At 39.6% G+C, this 17,473-nt stretch overlaps 1 protein-coding gene across 13 annotated transcripts in view; it reads left to right on the forward strand.

The window, feature by feature from the left end:
* Positions 1-17,473, forward strand: part of Arms (Ankyrin repeat-rich membrane spanning) — a 761,760-nt gene that overhangs the window by 704,944 nt on the left and 39,343 nt on the right. For 8 of the 13 annotated variants that reach the window (XM_067103937.1, XM_067103936.1, XM_067103934.1 and 5 more), the window contains one exon: positions 3,060-3,200. The exons of the other annotated variants lie outside the window; for them this stretch is intronic. In XM_067103937.1, the coding sequence (XP_066960038.1) occupies positions 3,060-3,200 (141 nt within the window). The remainder of the gene's footprint in view (positions 1-3,059; positions 3,201-17,473) is intronic. 13 annotated transcript variants of the gene reach the window in all.

Here is a 17,473-nt window from a genome sequence, read left to right on the forward strand (position 1 = left end):
CCAATGCCGGAGGAGGAAACTGCAGGGGACTGACTTGGACAGGCTCTTGACAGTCGACCAAGGCCAGAGTCTCTTTTTCAAGATGGGAGGAATCAGAGACACCTTGTCTCTGAGGCTGATATTTGCTCGACTCCGCCACACTCTGTTGATATCTTTCAGTTTTACCTTCAGCAACAGATCTGTCACTGAAGCGAACTGAAGGGAGCCCAAAACTCTTTCTTGGGCCCGACGAGAGGCTCGTTTGGACTTGAGAAACTAACTGGTTGCTCTGGCTATCTCTTTCCTCTTGGGAGGAGGAAGAGAGCTTGTGAGAATTCAGATCCCACTGGATTCCTAGCCATTGAAAACAACTGCTCGGAACCAGGCGGGACTTCTCCTGTTTACCTCTAAAGCCCAAAGATTCTAGAAAGTCGACCACCACGGATGTAACCCTCCGGCATTCCTCGACGCTGGATGCCCAGATGATCCAGTCGTCTAGATACGCGCCAGCGTGATCCCTTGAGACCGGAGTTGTTGTGCGACCGTGTCCGTCAACTTGTAAAAATCCTTGGGGCTATGTTGAGGCCGAAAGGCATCACCTTGAAGGAATGTGCCTGCCTTCCGAGCCTGAACCTCAGAAAGGGGAGAACCTTCTCGCAACCGGGACGTGATAATAGGCGTCGGAAAGATCTAGAGAGGTGGTTACGGCTCCACGGGGCAGTAGGGTCCGAACTTGGGAGACAGTAAGCATCCGAAACTTGTCGCAACGAATGTAGGAATTCAGACGGGACAAGTCCAGAATTACTCTCCGTTTGTCGGAACCCTTCTTGGGAACACTGAAGAGCCTGCCTTGGAACTTCAGAGTCCTCACTTTCCTTATAGCCTGTTTCTGTAGAAGATCTTCCACAAAGTCCTCGAGATCCTTGGTAGTAGCCTGATAAAACTTGACTGGTGGAGGGGATTGTCGATCCAACTCCAACCTAGGCCCTTGAAACTATACTCTGAGCCCAGGGACAGAAGGTCCACCGAGCCGAAAATGGTACAGCCTCCCACCCACAGGATGTATGTCATCGGTCCTGTGTTTGCTTCCCCCCTCTGGAGCCTCTACCTCCTCTTCCCCTAACATAGCCACGGGGCTTGTTGCCTCTGGTTGACTGCCATTTTCATAGGTATAAAAAACCAATCTTTTATATATTTAGACTACCTTCAAATACCCCAAAGGAAAAGGGCTAGTGTCATTGCATGAGTGGGGAGTATTTCCCCCTCTCCCACCCCCTTAACCACGGGTTACCTTTTTACCAATTTTAATGACCAATTCCATTTGGCACTGAAGGATACACCTATGCATATTGAACATTTTTTATATTTATCCTTTGAGAAATGGGGGAGGGGTTCAAAAGTTGTCTGGTAAAATACACTTCTGGCTGCTTCGTAAGAGTTCCAAATAGTTTTCTTTTATGGCTTACTCTAAATTTATTTTTCAAGTTATAGTACTGATTTTTGTCCCTTTCTGAAGCCAAATAATTGGACTTTCCAATTTGTAAATCTAATAAAAAAAAGCAAAACTTTAAAGTAAGAATAATGTGATTAGTTAGCCAATTAAAGAAATTACATTTTATAAATATTGAAAAAATGTTTAAATTCTTTTTGCACTGTGGGAGAGCATGATTTTTCCTTGTTAGTGATATATAAATTACTACCTGTATGAGTGAAACCATCCCAAAACTCTCCACACATCATTCCATTGCCACCAGGCATCAGAATGTTTATTGGTAATTTTTTTCTACAGATGATGCCATTAGAATCTCAATGAGTTAAAAAGCACACGTTTAAAATGTAAAATTTGAGAGAATGAATCCCATACAACTTTCACCTCAACTGCTAGGGTTAAAGATATTTTTTATGTTCTTCAAACAAAAACAGAATTTTATTAAAATTGGCTCAGGATGAAACATATAAAGGAAGTATGTTCACAAGGCAGTGAAATAGCTCAGTACTGTCTTTTTAAGTGGATTTCCATCATCTGGCCCATCATCAGCCAAAGAATAACAGTAATTGTGGTTTTTCAAATAAATTTTATACCTTCTCTCAGAATATCTGTAAAATCTATTAGCACTCTTTTGACTTATGTATGTCAAAATTCTGGTAATTCAATGGTGTGTGATTTTAACTCCAAAAAGTGAATTTGGTTTATCATGGTATGTTTATGTACATGAATCTTCAAACCAATGTTTGTCATTAGTTGGAATTTTGAGTGTTTTTCTTGGGATGAAGTGAGATATAAAGCCTCACTCATTTTTTTATGGTTGGGAGGGGAGTAAGCGTAAATTTTTACAGAGGATACTTTTTTGGTTTATCATGGTATGTTTATGTACATGAATCTTCAAACCAATGTTTGTCATTAGTTGGAATTTTGAGTGTTTTTCTTGGGATGAAGCGAGATATAAAGCCTCACTCATTTTTTTATGGTTGGGAGGGGAGTAAGAGTAAATTTTTACAGAGGATACTTTTTATATTTAGCTATACATAGTTACTTCTAGCAGGAGCACATTTGAAATTGAAGATTTTCTTAATTCCAAATTGGTTTCAGCAAAGAAAGCTTAACATAAGGATCTGGTAAAGGGTAGTGTTCTTGTTATTAGTTCAAAATGGTGGAGCTCAAGAATTCAGTATGATTACTACCAGACTGCCTTGTTTATTATGTAAAACATTTCCCTCTTATTTGGTAATCAAAGAACCCAGAGAGTTTAATCGCACTGATCATGCCCCATACTTAGTTATTTGTTGTACTGTGAATGAACACTTATGTTAACAATAGAAACACTTTGCAATAGCAATCAACCCATAAATGCTGTACTGCTCTTATATAATTCACAAGGAATGTTACTATTAATTAAGAACCAGACTGATAAGCAAATAATAATTTTATACTTAGAATAAGAAAAATAGAATTAAAGGATGCCATGAAGTAGTCAGCCATTATGAATTATTAAACAACAAAAATAATTATCTTTTCCTAAATGTATTTTCTTAGCAACTGTGACCAAATAGACTCCCACGTTTTGTTACATCCTTATCAGGGTTCCCAAAGAAAAATTTCCCCATCCTCCAAGAAAACAAAGGAAGTGAAAGTAGCTGGTGAACCTACAGATTCTACAAGACAACCTGAAGTCCAAGATGATGCTTGTAAACTAAATATCCCGAAAATTATTGTTGAGCAGGTAAAACTGACAAAGCAAATTTCACTTATACTACTACAGTACTTGGACTGAATTTCTGTCTTTCCTTTAGGTAAATACAAATAACTCATTTGAAAACTTGAGTGTTTTTTATGATGTAAGCAAAGTTTCTGTTACAGCATATTCACAAGAAATCAAGGTAATGTAAGTAAATTACTCAAAAAAGAATCCATGCAGGCAAATGGCATGTGTAATCGGTGCATTATGTTTTATGAACTGTGTTTATAATATGGAGCTAAGCTGTATGTTAATGAAATATTGAATTTTATTGGTAACTCAAAAGGTACAATACATCAGGTACAGTATAGCCTATGCATGAAAGTTCTTGTCTTGTCATAGACAAGATTCAAAGTTGTCCTTTGCACTAGATTTTGTATAGTCTAAGCACAAACATTTAGAATAAGTTTAAGAGGGGAATTAGAATGAGACGTTTTGAGAGACTTCTCTTCATTTTAAATACTAGACTTTGCTATAAAATAGGTGCATTTAACTGAAAACTGTGTTAACTAATGTTTTACCTTTATTGTTAAAGGTTTAGTTGTATTATAATCTAAGAACACTATCTATTCAGCAGAACAAATTTTCTTCATGTCATTGTTGAGAACTCAAGTGTCAGTTTACAAAAAACTTAATGGTAATTTATGAAAATGTTGTAAACTGGAATATTTTCATGTATTGACCAGAAAAAGTTTGGAATTCCAGGTCAACATATAGTAAGAGAGGAAAAGTATATTTCTACAGATATATAGTACCACAGAAGTAAAATTGATATGACTCCAGGAATTCCAATATTTGAACTGGTAATACTTTTACATGTTATGACCAGTGTCATGGTTCAAGTGACCTGCTGGCCTAACATTTATAATGGTCTTAATTACGGCAACACATTCCTGTATAGTCGCTTGCTTTGTTTTTACAACTCCTCATTGAGGATATTTGATAGAATTATTTCTTTTTCAAGTATGAGCTGATGTTACTCTTTACTAACCTCCACAGTGTTATAAATTTTGTTTGTAGTTTCAGTAAGTACTTATTTTGATGGTTTATTTTGTAAACCTACTTTCAGGGGTGCCCCCTCTCTCAGGCAAATACAGGTATTGGAGTAAAGAATCTCAGTTTGTGGTATCTTTTTGCCAGTCTCAGGAGGGAAAGTAACATAAACAGAGGTACCCTGCTTTATTATACCAGTAAAAATTCAAAAGCATATCATCTACTGTACCACTAAGACACTAGTCAAAAGAATGGCATCTGGAGCACTGATAGGATCTGCTATCTGAATACAAAGAAAAGAATACTGTATAACAGGAACAGTATGCAAAAACACCAACTAAGAAAATAATGAGAAGTAATGTACTGTGTGCTTGTGTGCTTGTGAACTTTTTTATTCTTTTTTTGAAAAAAAAAAAGATGCTCCGACAGAAAATGGTACCAAAAGCATTATTGCTATGCCTATCTTACTCAAGAGGAATAGAAAAGACCATCAAGAATCCTTATGTTATAATGAATTACCTTTCATATACCACAAAGCAGAAAACATTCATGGTATTGTTCTCTTTACAATATACACTCTCCCTCTGAGGTTCTGGTATAAAACATACACAAGTGTTTTTGTAACAAACATATTAGCAATTTTCTATGATAATTTGGTGGTGCAGGGGTAAAGAAATTGGTGAACTTGAAAACCACGGGATGTCTACTTGAGGGGTCTAGATCATTGTCTGGGGTCCCTTGATTTTTTTTTTTTTTTTTTTTTTTTTTTACTTAATGAAAAAGCTTTTGAGAAGCATTGAAGTTTCAGAACAGGGAGTACCACTCCATTTCTTATTTTCAGAAATTTACAAGGTCTGGATAAACAATGAAGGGTTTCCAGGCCAACCTTTACTGGCAACTGGATGATATTTTACCAGTAACTGAATCTTAGTACTGTACTCGTAATTGTGACAGAATTTTAAAAAGAGGGGACCATGGTGTGGGGGACTTAACATAATATTTTAAAGATTTCTGTGGTGCTTTGAAGATCATAAGTCGTGGTCATGAGTGTTCATGAAAGTGAAGTTTTCCATCCAGTTGTTAGACAAACATGATAAGGTGAACAGGAAGACATTAAACTGCTGGCTGAGTAGTAAGGAAGGAGGCAGGGAGAACCATGATTCTTGCATACTAAGTACAACTCTTCTCCAGCTTGTGAACATGCAAAACACTTCATTCATACGATCATTTAATTTGCTGAACTCACCGTACATCACTTTTGGGTGTTTAGGTGAAACATTGTCAAGAAAAGATCACATAGTTCAAAAATAACTGTCTGCTTCTCAAGTACAATGCCAAAATTCTAAATTCCTCTATTCATTACAGTTATTAAAATCATGTCAGCCTTTTGCTCCTATTTTGAATACTGTATTTATCTCTCATCAGGGATACTTGACCTTTTGTCTCCCTTCTTGATAGGACTTGATTTGTCTGAGCAATGACCATCTCCAAACCTTCCTTATGCCCTCTTTCTCTCTGCCACAAAGTGGCTTCTTAGTCACGTTTATATATGTACTATTTCATCACTGATAGTTTGTTGGTATAAATTAAACCAGACTTATGCCAACTTATGCCTTTGCACAATAACAGCCTTCAATTATGCTAAGGTGCTCAAGTAAATACGAGTCTTGGTGTGAACTGTGGACTTAGCCTTAGCAAATAAGGGCTTCAGCTATTGTTTTTATTAGCTCAAAGAGGGTCCCTCCATTACAGTGACCATGTAGACTCCATCCAGTAACCTCTTTCATGTTCATTTTATGGTGATTTGTGGCCCTCAGACTGTTTGGTTGAATGACTTTCTTTTCTTTTACTCCTAATCTTTGGAACTTGCTTTCATCCTCTTGTCTCTTTTTGCACTGTCTTATTTTTTGTTTTCATTTTGTTTTATTCCGGTTTGGCTAACGCCTGTCTTGCTGACATTGCTGCCTAGAAAAACTTAAGGATGCATAAAATGGTATGATTTATTTTTATGCCAAACATTTAGAAATTAAGCAGATATAATCCAAAATATAACTAGCTTTATATTTGCTTACAAGTTCTAGTATTTCTAGTACTTCTTCCGTGTCGATAAATCACCATACATTCACTAGATATTACATATCTGCAGTCTGAATATCAGCTTCAAGCAAAAGATATAACAAGAAACAGAAAGAGACTACAGTCTCAAAAAATATGATGAAGTCAGCAGCAAAGCTTTCAACCCTGACCCACTGATCATGTTTCCTTACATCATACTATGGTCATGTACTTGTGGCCATGTAGGCTTGGGTTAATTTGAAGTGTTTGCGGCCTATACAGTGATATTGGTAGCTAACACTAGGAAGCTTTTATTAAAACAGAAGGAGACTTACTGTACACGTTCTGACAGAACTATGGCAGTGTGTTTCCATCTCTCTCTGAGCAGAACCCACATTTGGGCCAATACTCCAAAAGCAGTGGATTCTAGGAACTTCCACTTTAACTCCTCCTACGGAGATATGAAGAGTCTCTCCTTGGGAGAGAGGTCACTGATACCTGACATGAAGTGAATATAGCCACTGAAATTTCCCTTCTAAATCCATAAGATCTAGCGAACAGTCTTCTGCTTTACATGAGACAGATACCTCAAATGAGAATCTTGCCTTTCCCATGCACCAGTCATGTACTGAGGGGACCCTGATAGCATCCACCCAACCCCATCTGAAGTGTCTGTACCTTCTAGGGGGCAGTGATATATCCTGGACTTCTATGCTGCCAGGCAATGGTGATACGACTGTCTTGGTTCAACCAGTTTATGCAGGCTTCCCTGATAGGAAAATTCTGTTTGCTGTACTTTTTATACTACCTGGCAGTGATGATACAACTGCCTTGGCTCATCAGTTCATGAAGGCTTGCCTAACTGGAAATTCAGCTTGCTGTACATTCTGTACTGCCAGACAGTGGTGATACGACTGCCTTGGCTCATAAGTTCACGCAGGCTTCCCTGATAGGAAAATTCTGCTTACTGTACTTTCTATACTGCCAGTTTGTACTTCAGAATTCTGGGGGGAAATCATGACTAGTATCAAGGATGACCCCTGGAGAGTGTAACTCCTTGGAGGACTCACTTGCTACTGAGCATAGAGATGCTATTAATGATTCCCAAGAGACCCTGGATATGGAATCTGGTGTGATATGTAAAAATTTCTCATCCCTTAAACTAGAGGACTGGGACTGCACAGTCTGCCCAGGCAGAGATAAGATTCTCACCAAAAATCTTAGGTCATGGGAACATGGTAATAAAAAACCTAAGCCCAAAAAAAGATGAATCAGTTGTCGAGATCACCCGTTGAAATCAGAATAGATAATAAGAGACAGCCTACTCACTCCCAATTGGTAACAGTTGAGACCAGGTCGGACAATAAACCTCAAATCAGAATGTAGTACAGGTACCAATATCTGCCCTTGAGAATGATATTGATAACCCTTGGTGAGACACCACAATGTGCATCCTTTCACAAAATGGAAAATACCTTATTAATGAAAGGAAAACTGGTTGAGGTTGAACATAAAGAATTTTGGGACAGAGTGGCCTTTCCCAATACTGAATGGTGCTTGCTCCCTCCTTCAGTAGGAATTCAGAAACTGCTGAAGGAGACGGTTATCCTGCTTATTAATATAGCAGTGAAAGCCAAATAGAAGCAACCGTGTTAATAAAAGCCATAGAAGCAACTTTTCTCCAGTTTATTGGAAAATATAGTACAACAACAATTTATTACGGAACCAATAACCTCTCTGAGAGGCATCAGCCTTCTGTCTCTTGACTTTTGAAACAATCAGTCATGTGAAGATGGAATTTCAGAATTTTGTGATGACTGGGTAACGAGAGTTTATGACAGAAGTAAAGCCATTTGTTTCCACCATCCCAGTATCTGATAGGAATGAGCAACATTTTTCCTCCCTTATGAGAAAAAAAAGCTCCTGGACATGGCTACCCAGCAATTTGGGACCCCCCCTAAGAGAAAAATCTCAGGACAGCCACGGATGAATTCTATGCTATCCTCCACCTAATTAAAGAGCAAGCCAGTGTCTTCCAGAACAATGGTCACTGCAGTAACCAAAACACTTATGTGGACCCTATTGGGAGCACTCTACGACTTTCTGGAGTGTCACATTAAGGCTTGAAAGGAAGCATTGCTGGGCTCCAACATTTTGCTCCCCAATGTAACCTCCCTATTGCTTTCTTCCCCTATCTGTTGGGATCCTTTTTGAAGAGTGTTGTCAGACAACTCACTGCATGAGCCTGACAACAGAATTGCACAACACATACTGATCTTGAAAAAGGGGATATCTGGGAAACAATGTCCTTGAGAGTTTCCTCTTCCTTAGCCTAAGAAAGCTTGGTGAGAATCAGAGCCATACAAGCTTACAGTAACTACCAAAGGACCCCTCTGACGAGAGAAGAAAGGACAACAACATCAGCACCCCTTTCAAAGTAAACAAGACACTCCTACCAGGGGAAAGAAAAATCAACTCCTGGGCTGAGTATTACAAGTAAGGGAAGAGCTGGAGTCCCATACAGCATAACATGCAGTGAAGTCCTCCCCTTGGGGGACACAGTACAGTATACAGTATTTCACAATGGGCTAGGGAGATAGTCTCACCCTCCCCCCCCTCTAAGTAGTTTTTTCAAAAAACCAGACCCCCCTTTAAAAAGGGACCATAGAGAAAGATGGCTTTATTTCCCACCACTCTTCAGCGTCCCCAAGAAGCACTGCTCCAAACGAAAGGTGATCCTTGACCCGTCAAATCTGAACAAACATACTGTTTGCATATATTTTTATATATACTGTACCTATTTTATGGGAACTCAGGAATGAAGGATTTTAACTGTTGGCCTACCCAGATGATTGGCTAATCTGAGGAGCCACCAGAGAAGTGCACTGATGAAACCTGCAAGTGGTAGTTGACAGACTTCAGTCAAAAGGTTTCTTAACAGGAACAAATCCCACTTTACATCCAGCAGACTTTCTCTGAAGCTGGAACTTTGTTGGGTTACTCTTTGTGGCCAGCTGTCTCTTCCTGAAGCACTCAAACCAGAATACAGAAAAACTTACAAGATTCCTTGCACAGCCTAGCTTTTCCAGATGAAAACTGGAATGACGTCTGGGCCTGTTACAGTTTGGGTCCACGGTAGATCTACGTAATCCTGAGACTGTGACTGTAGGATTTAACAGTCTGACTCTCACATGTCATAAAAAGGCTTTGTGATCACCTTCATCTGAGATTGGGAAGATACTCTGTCCATGGACCTGGAAGGGGGCAAACAGGCTGACCTGACTCCACCATTTGTATGAGTGATACATATGAATGCTTCCTCCACAAGTTGGGAGGATTGTCAGTTAGGGGGAAGATTGTCACCTGCTCGCAGGGAGTGTCATACCAGCTTCTGGGGCTATTGGCTGTCTTTCCATCTCAGAAAATTGAAACCTCCAAAAGGGACTAACATTTTGCTCGTCCTGGACTATATGACAGCGATGTCTTATATAAAGAAGCCAGACTCATGCTGAGCTCCTCTCAAGCCAGTAATTGCTAACATGCTTCCACAATCTGGAAGTGGACTGGTTTGCCACATGCAAGAACCATCAACTTCCAGTTGATGTGTCTCTGAACTTGGCTTCAAGACTGGAACAATTGTAGGTTGATATACCTTTTTCCTTCTTTGCCCCAGATTTTGAAAGCTTTGAACAATCTACTAGTAGTACAAATATAGGATGATATACCTTTTTCCTAATTTATCCCAGATTTCGAAAGTTTTGAACAATCTACAGTACTAGCTTTCATTTTAACAGAACTGCTTGCCTAGTAGCCCTGAATTAGCCAAATGGTCATTGGTTCCTTAATTCTTCAACAGGCAAAAGAATAGATTCCAGTGCTGTCTGTTGTCTTATCCCAGACAGAAAGAGGGAAAGTTGTCTACATATCCTTTCTGAGCCGTGACTTTCACATGGAATTTGAAATCTAGTCTACTGTGAAGATTATTTGCCTAATATTACTAAGCACCTAATGCAAAAACTATGGACTTCATCAATCCAGCATACCAGTCTGTATGGGAAATGTGGTTAGATTACCCCCACACTAAGAGCACAGTTGAAATCTCTTAAAACAGTTTTACATTTTATTATCTTTTGAGGTCAGGGACCTTGCTATTTCAGCAATCATGGCATACAAGGCAGCATTGGTGGAATCCTTGCCTTATGGTTTGGAATTTATTCTAATATAGAAATTGTTAATTCCATTCTCCTGTCTTTTACACTGCAAAGGTCAACTCGTGGAAGGTTTCCCATTACCTGGTCCCTGAATAAGGTTCTTAGACTCCTGTTATCCCCTCATTTCATGGGTCCAATACAACTACAACCCATATGCTGCAAACAGCAGTCTTCTTACTATTTTGGCATCAGGAGCTTGGATTAGTGTACTGGGCTCTCTAAGACAAGGACAACATTTCACCACTCATACACCTAATTATCTTTTGCTGTTGTCTCCTGGCTTATCATTCCTGGCCAAGAATGAAGACAATTTTAAAGAGAAAATCCCCTTTTCTGATAAAGAAACTCAGTATTTGATATAGAATATTGTTCCTGGTTCAAGCACTTAAGGTTTACCTAGATGTCACAGCAAACATCCCAGATGGTCCTATTTTTCATACACCTTAGCACAAACAAACCACCCTCTCTACATGGGCTGAGAATGATTTTAGTGGCCCTCATTAAAAAGGCAGACCCTTACCCCTTTCCTAAGTTGCATAAGATCCAAAAGGTTGCATAACATCCAAAAGGTGAGTACTGTATTTCGTTAACTATCTTCGGAAAAGTTTCGTTCGAAGAAGTCTTCGAGTGTATGGAGTGGTTATTATAAACAGTATTCCTGAACTGGTGAAGGTGCAGTAATCCTGCAGCCAGACCCAACATAATTTGGTAAGTCACAGTAGAACCACAAGGGATAATACACTTATAGGTTCGTGTGTTTCCTGTTCTTTATTGCCAGACCCAAATAGGTATCCGGAATAAAGAAAACCAACGACCACCTGACTTTACCTTGATAAAAAATTCATGAAACACTATTGCCATGAGAGTCATGCTGAGATGTTGCTGGGGAAGACAAATAACCCTGCAGCCAGACCCAACATAAATTAGGTAAACCACCTTCGAACCACAAGAATAATACATTTATTGGTTCATGTGTTGTTTCCTGTTCTTGTTGACAAACCCCATGGGTATCCGGAATAAAGAAAATCTTTAATAACCTGTGACTATACCTTGGACCAATAATTAATCTGGGTTGTTGGGATTTATTTACAGGCAGTCCCCAGTTAATGGCAGGCTCGGTTAATGGCGATCCAGTTTTATGGCGCTTATCTAGCGACGAAAATCGGCAATTTTCGGTGCCGAAAATCACCAATTTCTGCTTATCAGTGCCGATAATTGGGTATTGGTGCCAATACATACCTAACAGAGGCGCAGATAACAGAAAATCGGCACTTTTCGGCACCGTTAAGCCCAAAAATCGCCGATTTTCGGTTAACATCACACCCCCAGAACAGAACCCCCACCAATAAATGAGGACTGCCTAAGGAGCTAGGCCATTTCGTCACCTGCCAATTTCTTTTGTAAGCTCCTCTGGGGATGAAAAATGGCTACGCTATCAAAAGCAGGTTTTCACATATGAAAAACCTGCTTTTGGTGACTTTCCTTGACAAAAAGGCATGGGACTTGGGTGAACATTATACAGTATATCTTGCATAGACCTGGTGTGTAATGAAAGAGGCCAAATCAAACTGTTGCCACATCTGCGTGTGTATGACGTAGAGCCTAGGTAATCGTTGTAGAACAGGAGATAATAGTGCCAACAAGCACTATTCTGGGTGAGACCGACCATAAGAGAATTCTTTGTTATTGGTTAGTCTGTCTTATGGAGTCCTGGGAGGACCATGAGAGAGTAACTCCTTTGAGGATGAATAGCAGCTGCCAAAAATTGGTTTTTCCTACATCAAAACATGTTTTATTTAATTAACTAATCAATTTTTGGAATTTTTGGTTAACAAGTCAAGCACTCGGCATTTTTAGCCATTCACTGCTTCAGACAGTGAAAAGAGGGAGCTGGAATGGTTAGACAGCAAGACTGAAGAAGGGAAGCAAAATGGAGGGGACATCTAGGGCCTGAGGGAACACAGCAAACAACTTTTAGTAATGCCTAGAGTGCACAAAGTGAGGTGCACTGATGGCACTATTTCCCTATGGGGAGGGGGTTCTTTACTAGTGTATTTCTTAAAAGAGGAATTTCTACTCTGACTCATGAGGAACCTGAAGTTCCCTTTTTTAACTAGAAAGATGATAAAATAAGTATATAAATTTTCATAAAATTTAATTATTTGGGTACATACTGTTCTCCACCAGGTTTGTTTTGGATGTTTTAGCTCATATCAGAATTCTTACTGACAGCCCACTAGTTGTGGAGAGGCTGGGTGGGGTCTACTTCAGCAGTAGGCAAGTATCCAAATATTAAATTTTATTATGAAAATTTATATTATTTGGGATGAATCTTACCTACTGTTAAAGATAGCCAATTCCCATGTTGAGAATAGTATGATGGGTAGTGCAACTAGATAAAATCTACTCAGCCAAGCAAACTGATAGTTTCTTGCATGATACCCAAAACATTCTTACTTGATCTGGAATCCTTCCTGGATATTACTGCTGACAGAAGGTGGATTCCATTCACGGAGCAAGGCCCTCATGTGTACTTAGCAAAGAGCAGCCTTGTGGAGAAAACCACTTCAGCTTCAGATAGTATGAACAGAAGCAGCATGAAGGGACCCTGTGCCTGGTTTGAATACCCCCGAAATGGCAGTCAACTAAAAAGGAATACCTAATGATACAAAGGTATGCTCCTATACAACATGTACCTTCATGCTCCCCATAAAATAAAAAAACTGGGGTTTAAAAAAGAAAGAGCCTACAAGATTGCTCTTGGTTCAGGAAAATACTTTATCCAATACTACTAGCAGACTAAGGTAGTGAGGGGCAAAAACCAAATTGCAACTCTTTATATGCAAATTTTTTTCTTCTGACAACCACATTCCTAACACCTTTAAGTCACCCGACATGCTCCCAACCTCTCAGAGATCCATGTGAAAACAAGTTGAGGTCTGGGTTCACTGCTCATAGTGATAAACCATGCTGACATCTTTCAAAAGTTTATTGGAACCAAGATTATATAAAAGTCTGGAAGAGACTTCCTGTCCCAAATCTCTATCAAAATTAACTAAATTGGCTAGAGGCCATGTGTCCCAACAGAGAAAGCCATTGCCTATCAGGAAACTTCCTCAAGGGCTAAAATTCTCCAAGAAGAGGTTAGAAATCACCTACAGTATTCTTCTCTCCAACAGAAAATTCTGAAAATTGTGGGAGTCTATCCTTATCCCCAGATAGAGAATAGACTGAGTGGGAGTCAGGGGAAAAAAAAAAGTTAAGTATACTTAGTTTAACCAGACCACTGAGCTGATTAACAGCTCTCCTAGGGCTGGCCCAAAGGATTAGACTTATTTTACATGGCTAAGAACCAATTGCTTACCTAGCAACGGGACCTACAGCTTATTGTGGAATCCGAACCACATTATAGCGAGAAATGAATTTCTATCACCAGAAATAAATTTGAACTCTGGCCTAGCAGAGTGCTAGTTGAGAACTCTACCAACTCGTCCAACGAGGAACTGGGAGTCAGGGAGACTTTTGAAAATTGATTATTATGCCCAGTGATTGAGCCAGATGAGGAAAAGATCCTTGACCTTCAGAATCCTGTCTAAAGAGTTGTCTAGCATTAGCTAGTCGTCTTAGTAGAGGAGAATTCTTGTTCCTAAAAGGTGACACCTTCCCCCCTATGGGTGCCAAAATTCTTGTGAATACTTGAGGCACTGACCACAGGTCCAAACAAAGTGCCTTGAACAGGTACCTTCCCTGCAAATACAAATTGAAGGAACTTGTATGACTGAGGATTTACTGGCATGTGGAAATATGCATCTTGCTTGTCCACCAGTATCATCCAGTCATTCTTCTGGACAGCTACTAGAACCGTGCTTGATGATTCCATTGAGAATGGGGACAGATGAGTAAAGCTGTCAGTCTTGACATGTCAAGCACTGGGCGCCAACCTCCAGATGCTTTTGGCACCAGAAAAAGTCAGTTGTAAAAACCCAGGGAATTTACCAACACCTGTATATTGCATTCTTCTCTAACAACAATACAACCTCTTTCTGAAGAACGAGATACATCTCCTGCTGGTGAAGATACAAATGAAAGGCTATAGGAGGCAACACTAGTGGAGGGAAAACCAGAAAAGTAATTTCATTGCCCTCCTTCAGCACCTCCACCACCCAAAGTTCTGCTTTTAAGCCTCTCCAATGTGACAGAAGACGAGAAGTCAGCCTCCTACCTGAATCTGATAGCTGAAAATTTCATTTCTTTGTAGAAAGTGAGTAGCTTTACTCTTACCGAATTGATGCGGATCGACGAAAGTTGATAAAGAGTCCTGTGAGGAAGAGGGATGACTTTTAACTGGAGGGTCCCAAAGGAAGAGAAGGAGCAGACCTTCTCACTCCTGATTTGAGAAATTCCTGAGAAATTCTCGATTTTCCTGTACCAAAATATCCTCCCTTATCTCCTTAAAAAGGGTCTGGTTGAGAAGGTAATCCAAAGGAGAAACCAAAACAGTGGCCATCTTCTGAGAAGGAGAAATTTTAGATGAAAGGTGGGAGCATAACTGTTCTCTCCGAGTTAGTACTGTATAAGCATTTGAAGCATTCACCTACAGCATCTGAAATAGCCTTGTCTATGCAAGTCAAAAACTTTAAAGACTCCTCACACACTTCATTAACAGCTGGCACCACAAACTCCTAAGTTGGCGCAAAGGAGCGGCAACTGTAATGAGTGAAAGTTAGGTGCACAATAAAACTCCAGTACTGTAATGCTTAAGAGACTCTGCTTAGCATTTGTCTGAAGCACCTTGCCAGTCTCATGAGCATGTCTCTTCAAAGGACTGAGACAGGCAAAAAAAATCTGAATCATCTACCGAAGACTTAAACGCCAGTAATAGCACTCAAATCATAGGAAGAGGCTCTCTGAGACTTCATAGAATAAGAAAGACAAGTGATGGCATTCATAAAAGAAGCCTTGTGTGCCAGAGTCCCAGAAATCTCAATGAAACATGCTCTAATCGAAGAAAAAACTTTGGGTTTCTTTAGTGATTTAATGGGAGCCAAAATGCTTGAAGATAACAAAGACTTAGTCTCTAGTGGACCTCATTTCTTCACTAAATGTAGATAAAAGTGGGGTGTAACATTCCAGCAAGCTCTGAAATACAGAGAGGAGGCTCCTCCACTTCCAACTCCTCTTCTGCCAGAAAACGAGATAGGGTGGCATAAGCCAACTCCTCAAAATGAACCTCTGGCTCTACTGAAGGGGAAACTGAGGAAAATGCATAATGCTGCAGCTCACCTGAGTCAACTAAGGCAGCTGAGCGAGAGAAGACGAATGCCACCAGGCACCAAAGAAAACAGAGAAGGGGGAAGAGAAGAACCAGCAACACCTGACACCCCTGCCTCACATGAACAGTCCCAACTGACTTAATACTGTACCTCTCTCAGAAGGTGAATCCTTGAATAATAAAGCAGCCACAACCACATCTACCTTTCAGACAACTGGAGATTCCATAACAGTGACAGAACTGGAAAAGGAAACATTAACAGAGGCAGGAGGAAGAGACTTGCTGATAGCTGAAAAAACAGGATTTAAAGATTGAATACTGTAGGTGTATTTCGAGGAGAAAGAGGAATCGCAGACAGAATTTAGAATGAGAAAAAGAAGGGATTGGTTCAACAATGAACTTAGGTAACATAACATCACAATTATAACAACTCACTACAGACATTTTTTATAATACAGTAGTGTCTATACTTACACCATTAGTCCTCGCAGTGCGATCGTCATCATTTACTAGATTCTGATGAAGGTGACGGAATTTAGTGAGAAGATTTACGTTTACCAGAATAATCCTTTGGCAACTGCACTAAATGGGTATCGGAGCATGTTAAACGAGAGGAAGGTGACAGAAGGTGTAGAACCACATCGCCGAGATAACTGGCCCAGTTCCCTGGAAGTCGACTTCCAACTGTAGTAGGGCACTGACACCTTATTTCTCAAAGGTAAACGTGAAAAAGATCACACATTATGGGAGGGACACAGAACAGTTCCCTAACATGAATTTCATCAAGTCTTTAATTGGCCCCAAATAAGGTTTGCATCCTGCTCTAACTTCTCAATAAGCTTTTGCTGAACTGAAAGGGGAATGGAAGGCAGAGCTAAAGTTGTCTCCAGTCTACCTAAATGAGTAGTGGAGGAAAGAACCAGAGACTGAGTAGAGACAAATGAGGGCAAAGGCACTTGAGAAGAAGAAAAGGCAGATTCATGTACAGTACCTGCTTTCTTAATCTATCTGCTTCCCTTCTTTTCTTAGTCTATGGAACTTGAGCATACTGTCGATCAGCTACTGTAATCCCTACATTCTTAACATTTATTCTCAAGATCACACTTGAGACCCCTGCAGCCAGCAAAAACAGTGTGTCTGTCTAATTCAAAATTAAACATCCTGCTGACACAGTAATCATTTCTACAGAACCTGACATTCTTGTCTTTGCTGCCTGTGGAAGCCATCCTAAAGAACACTTGCAGAATAACAAATGTACCATAAAATCAGATGGTACATCAAAATACCGTAACCTCCTGCCACTGTGGCAAGGAGAATTCTCACAAGAGTTAAAATCACTCAAAACACACCTGATGGTGAACAGGTGTACTAGACAGTCATCTTAGTCACCCAAGCAATCTTCATTTGAATGCCAACTTGCCTGCTGGTGCAGAGATATAGGTACTGTACATCTTTAACAGTAGGTAAGATTCATCCCAAATAAACAAAATTATGAGTTACAAAGCTTCATTATTGTCCAATAACTACAAAATTTTTCTAAATACAATATTGTACTAGTAAAGCAAATTAATGAGCTGTTGATTCTGAAAGTTTTTATTTACTTGGTTATTAAATGACAAATTTCATACCCTATTTATGGGAAAACCTTAATAATGTAAATTATTTATACAATTTGTAGTACCTGGCAAACTTTAATATTTACACTATAAAGAATTTACATTACTGTA

The sequence above is a fragment of the Macrobrachium rosenbergii genome, chromosome 5 (assembly GCF_040412425.1).
Source record: "Macrobrachium rosenbergii isolate ZJJX-2024 chromosome 5, ASM4041242v1, whole genome shotgun sequence".
Lineage (NCBI taxonomy): Eukaryota > Metazoa > Arthropoda > Malacostraca > Decapoda > Palaemonidae > Macrobrachium > Macrobrachium rosenbergii.